The 8,298-nt window shown below is 31.3% G+C and overlaps 1 protein-coding gene across 1 annotated transcript in view; it reads right to left on the reverse strand.

The window, feature by feature from the left end:
* The window catches only part of LOC106469835 (ubiquitin carboxyl-terminal hydrolase 31-like), a 56,622-nt gene that overhangs the window by 16,526 nt on the left and 31,798 nt on the right, over positions 1 to 8,298 (reverse strand). Inside the window, exons 2-4 of the mRNA XM_013930345.2 lie at positions 5,464 to 5,706; positions 4,422 to 4,511; positions 2,244 to 2,437 (exon numbers count right to left, since the gene is read on the reverse strand). Of these exons, the coding sequence (XP_013785799.2) occupies positions 2,244 to 2,437; positions 4,422 to 4,511; positions 5,464 to 5,706 (527 nt within the window). The remainder of the gene's footprint in view (positions 1 to 2,243; positions 2,438 to 4,421; positions 4,512 to 5,463; positions 5,707 to 8,298) is intronic.

An 8,298-nucleotide genomic window follows, 5' to 3' on the forward strand; every position in this document is an offset into this window, starting at 1 on the left:
CGTATCGTTGAAGTTCCTCGGAAAGAATTTCTACCGGAAATTAACAAACAAGCAGATACGTAACAATATAGTAGGAATTCTCATTTGTCTTGCATTTTGTAGAATGAACACATGTACAGGGATTTGTGGCTGGATTAACATCCAATCTGTACAAAGATATCATTTCTTCATAATAAGAGTTAATATTGTCAATATGGTACTCTGATAGTATGAAAGTTCTACTTGGCATTTTTCTCAACTCCTTTCATGTTTAACTTGTCATTCTAGCTGTACATGCAACTGCCACCATCATAAATCCCCAGGAAAGACCTCTGCATCCTGGTTTGTACCATGTTTTAGATTTAGTCCCACTAACAGGATGGTAACAGAATTTTTTCCATGACACTTAAGTAGACATATGTTTCAAAAGTGATAACGTACTTCCAATTGTTACAAACCAGATAATGCTTGCATTGTTTGACAACTAGTCTTCCATTCAGTTATATGCTTTGAAGAAAACTTGCAAACATGGACTTGCATCACTTTTGTAGACCAAAGTCCAGATAGCTTATACTATTTACTCTTCTGTGGCAGGTTTCTACTTTAGCTGCAATGGATCACCACCTTCTTAAGTTTACTTCTAGCTATTTAACTTTCTTCACTTGATTTGATAAGTTTGTCTAAAAAATAAAAATATTTTGATTCCTACTGGATTTTCCATGCACTGCTAAGGTTCAGAAGTGCAGCTGTTGCACTGCTAAGGTTTAGAAGTACAGCTGTTGCACTGCTAAGGTTTAGAAGTACAGCTATTGCACTGCTAAAGTTTAGAAGTACAGCTGTTGCACTGCTAAGGTTCAGAAGTACAGCTGTTGCACTGCTAAGGTTCAGAAGTACAGCTGTTGCACTGCTAAGGTTCAGAAGTGCAGCTGTTGCACTGCAGTTTTATTTGTTAACCACTATTATTACAATGATATAAATCTTTATCAGAAAAAATTGTTTCCATTAATGTTTCTGGTAGAATTGCAAGTTGATGGGGAATGTCAAGCAACTTTCATTATATTGCAACTTTGAAAGATCCGCGAGACCCTTTGAAAGTCTGATTAGACTAAAAGTATATACGCATTGAATAACAAATTTGTTTATGCTGCATTTTATTCAAACTTATTATAATAATTTTCATAAATCAAACCCTCCTTTTATTTGCAGTCAACAACTTAGGAGTTTTTTGAATTAAAAGTTTTTATTCAATGTTTCACTGATGAAAATGTTTTGAGGTAAATTAAGAAAAAACAGACTCTCTCTCTATTTTTAGGAAATTTATGAATCTTTCAATTAGTTTAAACCTTTTTTATTACAAAAGGGATAAGAAAAAATCCTTTTTCAAAAAGAAAAATAATGTACGCTTCCTAACAATAATAAAATTGATTCCGTAAATATTTATCATTTTTGTAATACGAGATACCATTACAGCATTCATGGAATATAGTTGTTGTGTATCTTCTGTATCATTAGGTATCAACTTGTCTTATCAAAATTACTTGCAGAAAAATTTATATTCTAAAATTTTCATACCTTATTTCCCAACACACCATGTTGAAAGATCTAGTTTTTTGTATTACATAATATTTGACAAAACTGAAAAGTATCACACTTTATAAGAGTTCCTACAACAATTAAGTTTATTCTAAACAGTCTAAATCTTGCTTCTAGTTAATTAGATCATCAATGGTTGTAAAAACATGCCAAAGGTCATGTTTTATGTTTTGTTAACAAACACAATAATAAAAAATGTTCATTGTGGTGAACGAAATAATAATTTGATCTAAGTAAGAGTTTTTTTTTTTTCCCCAATTTGTAAAAAATCTTTAACGTGATAGAAAAAAATGAATAATATTTTCGAAATCTGCATAGCCGAATTATGGAAAAACCTGTTATTAAAACCAAAATAACTTTTATGAAGTTTAAATTTGTAGGCCTGTGATATCAATCCACTCAATACAATTGAAAGAATAACAAGTTATTATATCTTTCAATTTTTGTATATAAACTAGCCTCCTTGTAAAAGTATTATGTGTAGATTTATAGATGTAGTTAATAATAAACACAGTATTCTGCTATTTCTGCACAATCTGGTTTTTTCTTAATGGTTTCACCCACACTAAAGGTTGATGTAGCAAGTGCTTTATGTGGGATTATTTCTAGTGCTGCTGAAAATTGCATACACTGTGGTTATGCTACAAATTGAAAAATACACATTCACGTACGTCCTTCCATGAGATCCCGTTCCAATTCTGTTTATCCACAGAAGCAGCAGATGCTCTCCTCCACACTCTGTTGCCAGTTTCAATGCTGGCGTTTCGACAGCATATACTTCTCGGTTCTCATCAATGGAAGATACGCTGTCTTCATCACTGAAGATCTGGTGAGATCCATCATCTTGAACTTCAATCAAAATTATCTAAGGATAAAAATCTTATCACTTAACTGGATAGATGTAGATAGGGTTCTGTGAAACCACAAGATGTATTTCTACAAATTTCCTTTAAAATTATTTATTTTCAACAGATCTGAAAAATAATTTGAAATAGTATGGTAATGGCAGTTTTCCACTGGCTAGCTGAACAAATATATATATGATACATGATCCAAATACAAAAAAGATCTCATGACTTGCACGTTTTCCATAATATATATGCATCAAGTTTACAACATTTTGTGAAAGTAAATTTTGAAATGTAAAAATTTGTGCAGTTCAGCTTAACATATAAGTTGTCTACAACTAAGCTCAAATATTCAAAATAGTTCAGAAGAATAAATCAGTAGCATTAATGCTACATATTCTTCAAATTCTATATATATATATATAAAATTCAAGACAACTCACAACATCTACATATGAATTCATGTTGGTTCCAAAAGCAAATCAAATGGACTTTTATGCTATCAGGAAATCATAATTATATGAACAATCAATTCTTTATATTTGCTAATGCTAATAAAAATTCAATAATAAAGTTCTAAATCCACAATTAAAATACAGGAGATACAATATGAAACTTGATCACACAAACATATTAATACACCACGACCAAACCTGGTCAAGTATGGAGTGAGGAGGATGATTATACAGAATATAATTTACATTTTATGTACATATGAGGGTATAATTAACAAAGCAGGAGGAAGTTTTAATTAGTACTTCAAATATTAAAGTATATAAGCTAATTCCAATTCTTGTATTCAAACCACAATCATAAAATACTAATGAGTCAATGTTTTTATATAAGCAGTCACCTTTTATCAGGTAATGGCACTGTTACAAAATAATAGTAATACACTCCAAGAATATTATTATTTATTGAGTATTGGTACTGTTCCAAAAGTAACACCCTTTACCAGGTTGTGGCACTGTTCCAAGAGTTTAAACATTGTTCTATCAAGACAAGTAGTACATTCCCCAAATTAAACCACTTTCTTAAGCCTATAAATCGTTCTTTGTCAATTTACTATTATATTAGCATAATATGCTTCCATACACAACTAAGAAAAGTCTCCTTCATGGTACATTTTGAAAAGCATCTAATTACTTAAAATTTTCACTAAAATGAAGAGTCAGAGGGCAAACAGTTCATTGTAGTGAGAAGCAGTCTTATGATATAGAATAATGCCAACCGAAACAAAACATGTTGTAAAATGCAACTTGGAAAATATATTCCAGAAAAGAATAAACAAACCAAATAATACACCTATTACTGATGAGTTTTACACAATAAAAATATTAAGTGTAAAATCATCTATGAAACGTGAACATTCTTCATAAAACAATATAGATAAGTCATTACAGTCTCTCTCCAAGTGCCTTTAACACTATCACGACAGGTAATGCAGCTACAAAACAATCAACTTAATGAGTTCTGAAGTTAATTATGTTAATACATTAATAAAGCAACTCACAGTATATCACTCATAACTATATAGAATCAGAATTCTTTTTAGAATTTGAGAAAATTATTAATTTGAATGCATCACATATTGATTATAGTAACAACAAATAACTTTTGTTGTAGGCTTAACTGTTCATCAAAGTATACATACACACACATGCTTCAGGCATCTCCACATGGTTTCAGTTTTTGTTGATCAACTCCAATGACAGTTGACAATCATGGATAACAAAGTAGTCTATGTTATCTTAAATTCTATGTTACAAGAAGGATATGATGATCGTAATGTATTAACAGATTAGATAAAGAAAAGAAACTAAAATTTTTTTTAGTGATGTTGTAGTGTGTTTTATTACTTATCATTCCAGTCATTTATAAAAGAAAAACAAAATACTCCAATAACACACAGACAAAAGTTTCACACGGTTAAAGAAAATTAATGTGGTTTTTGGAAATGTTAAAATATCTACCTTACAATTAAAAAAATCAGAAATTTACCTGATTATTTGGAATTTGGTGTTTTTTTGAAAGGTTTACTCTGAGTTCTTTCACAGCAGCTTGAATATCCATATTGACACCAAGTTTGATCTGGAGAAAACAGGAAAATTCAGAATTTGTTTTTTTTTCATTTCTTACAAAAAACATATATTCAAAATACAAAATAATTAACCATTCCAATAAATACCAGGTGTAATTAAATGAAAAGTACACCAACCTAACAACTAAATGAAAAGTATAATAACATTTCTTCTGAGGGCTGGGCATTTGAATAACAGCAAAAAAAAAGAAGGTGAATTCACCTTATTCATAAAATGAATTATGGAAAAATACAGCAGAGTCATGTATATGCTTCTAATATAAAGCTGCACAACTAAATAAATAGCATGAATTGCAGAAACATGCACACAACACACAGAGCTTCAAACTGTTTGATATACTTCAAAACAATTGAAAAACACACTAATTTTCAAAATAAAATAAAGCCAAACTGCAAGATATTTTACATAAAAAATGAGATATGGATTTAACGCACATTTGTCCCCCCCCCCCAAAAAAAAATATTCAAAAATCAAGAAATGTTATACAGCTTTATTTAAACCTTTCTTGTACACTATTATAGGGAGTTCAATTTCACTGGATTCTGGTTACTTCGGTTCAAGTTGTATTATTGTTTGCAGCGAAAATAAAATACAATTCTATCTAACAATGCTAATATAGAAAAAATTAATAACCTATAGACTAAAACGTATGCAGTACAATTTAAATTAATTAATAGAAATTAATATGTGGGTTACATGCTGTGTAATAAAATACATCACATTTACTTTCCTCAATAGATTTTATTGACTTATTTTGTATCTCAAAACAAATATAGACAAATTAATAAAGGAAACATCTTAAGGTTGGAAGAAGGCTTTAAAATTTAACAATTAATGATTCTTCTTTTATTACATACAAATTATAAACCATTCCTCTTGAACTGACCCAGTCTTGGGTAAGTGAAAAACTCACAATTACAATAAGAGTCAAAACTCCTCACCTGCCTTGGATCTCCTTTTAATCGTACCAAGTTTACAAATACTGGCCTTGTTTGTCGATGGGGAATGGGGAGAGATAAACAGAGGTAAGGATCAAAAGTGTTGCTCTGCTTTTGACAATTAGAGCAAATAAGTGAAGAGCGAAACTGGCCCTGGAACCAGTCAAGAACAAAGCTACTGTTGCATCTGGAATAGTTGGCGAGAGTTTCAGCAGCTGCAGTTTCATCTGTTCGACCATGACTGTTCTAGAAAGTTTAAATGCTAGAATTGTTAATAATGTAATACAATAAAACCTGTTCCTACACGAGCATGGTAATAATAATAATAATAAAAGATCAATCATTAATTAAACAAATAATCTCTATTCACATATGTGATAGAAAACAAATTTCCATGCTGGAAACTTGTACATTAGATGATTAGAGGGAAAATACACTAGTTAAATTTACCTTGGAAAATACACATTAGTAAATTGAATTGTTCATTCCTTATTTAAAGACAGAGAAAAAGTAAGAGAAGAAGAATTCAAATATAATAGCAATTATAGTTCATGATCTTTATAAACAATTCATATCTATCAAATCACATGTTATTGTTTTCATAACATAATCAGGTAGCTTGAATATTCAAGCTTTGTTTTGTTATAGCATTGTTCTGTTGTTAGTGGGTTACTTTCAATTATTCATTGAAAATAATTAAATCTCCAATTCATTGAAACTATCAAAAATTAGTTTATTTTCTCCTTTAACATTTCTACAGTCTTGAACACTTGTACACTGTCATAACTTATTGTAGGCCTACATTACAAATTACATTCAAACTTCTTTAACAATCAAATCAACCTAACTTAACCTTATCATTAAGATCCATAGCCCCATCTAGATTAAAAAACGAATTACAACACTCAAATTATATGTTACAACAGTTTTTGTGTAAAATATATGATTACTTTAGCAAAGGATTTTACCCCTGGTCTGATCCAGTTCATATGGTTGCACAACCCTATGATAAAAATTAATCTGATAAGCAACAGAAATTGCAAGCAAGCCAATAATGAAGTCTGTATGGAGGAAAGAAACACTAGTTTACATAAAGTTAAACATGGTTTCCATTGTTGCCAATATAGGGACTAGTTACAGCAAAAAAGCTTAATCATAAAGGCTTGTGACTAAGTTCTTCCCCCACTTCTTAATAAAACCACACAATCAATGAACTCATAAGATGGTTTGATATCTCCATCAATGCACTGTGAGCACCTGTTCTAAACTGGTGAGTGTATATGGCAGAAATAGCATGGTTAAAATACTATTATATTCTGTTCTTCTTGAAAAACCCCAAGGGATTGAATAAAGAACGCAGTATTAAGAATATAGTAGGCTAATACTTATGTATTATGACAAGTATAATGAACCTTTTCTACTGGAGTAAACTGGGAAAGTGTGACAGACTAAGTTTGTAGATCCAAATTTTGTTTCATAATGAATATTTTAAATTGACACAATTACCAAGAAAAACATTTTAAATATTAGGGTTTTCATGCACTAAACAAAGGAGTAAGTTCTAACATCAAAATTACATTCTAACTTAATCCTTTACTTTAGAACATTTCAGTTTTTTTTTACCCACAATGCACTCGTTATTTGTCTTTGAGACACCGTTAGGATTTTCACAAGCCTATATTAATAATTTATATTTTACACAATAAAAAGCGACGGATATATCAATATGGCTTCATGAGAAAACAACAACAACAAAAGATTGAAAAACTCAACAATCATTTAACAGGTCAATTCCTCTCTGCCACATAAGTGCAGGTTTCGTAAATAGGATAAATATGACTTCTTTCTTTGATCTGTACCTTCCGATATAGGATCAGCTACGTACTCGGCAAATAGATTGCTAGTAAAATAAAATAAGCTTTAACATCAATAAAGGGAAGATGGTCAGTTTTAACAAAGATTCTTTGTTTACAGTTGACCAATAAACGAAACAAAAGACTTCTTAAAACAAAATTACTTCAATGTCTTTAAGAGCTTACAGAAATCGTCATCACACGCTCCTTAAAGAAAAAATGGAAAAATATTTATACACTTTTCCAACAGTTACAGTATCATATAACTTTTATCACCATCAAAAGGCGAGGAAGACAATTTTAGGAACAGCAACTAGCGACATCTACATGCGAAATACTAGTATCAACTACAGTTGAATGTTCTCGTATCGTGGATTTGGATAAACGCCTGAAAAACAACAATTCCAATTGGCCCCGCGTTTTTCAGGATATGAAAAACTGTGGATTGTTTTTATGGGCATGGTTTGCGCTAGTTAGGCTGCGGGTACCGATAAATTACGTCAAGAAATCTTAACAAAGGTTACTCCTACAATGTTTGAAAACACATGGCAGGCGATTGGATACTTTGCGTGTAACTCCTGGTGCAAAAAGTTAAACATTATTTTTGGACGCACAACAAACAGCCTGTCTCTATGTTAAATGGTTTTCCCGGTATGATTTTTCAAAAGTGTTTCCATTAAACGTGTACATTCCATTACAAGATCCCGCGATTGACGACATTTGATCTTAACACAAAGTAGCACAAAACATTCGTTGTATAGTGCTGGTGGACTTGACAGTTTATCATAAGCCCGCAGGCTTCGCATGTTTTGTTTGTTTGTTTGTTTTGAATTTCGCGCAAAGCTAAACGAGGGCTATCTGCGCTAGCCGTTCCTAATTTAGCAGTGTAAGACTAGAGGGAAGGCAGCTAGTCATCACCACCCACCGCCAACTTTTGGGCTACTCTTTTACCAACGAATAGTGGGATTGACCGTCACATTATAAC

The sequence above is a fragment of the Limulus polyphemus genome, unplaced genomic scaffold (assembly GCF_000517525.1).
Source record: "Limulus polyphemus unplaced genomic scaffold, Limulus_polyphemus-2.1.2 Scaffold3676, whole genome shotgun sequence".
Taxonomy (NCBI): domain Eukaryota; kingdom Metazoa; phylum Arthropoda; class Merostomata; order Xiphosura; family Limulidae; genus Limulus; species Limulus polyphemus.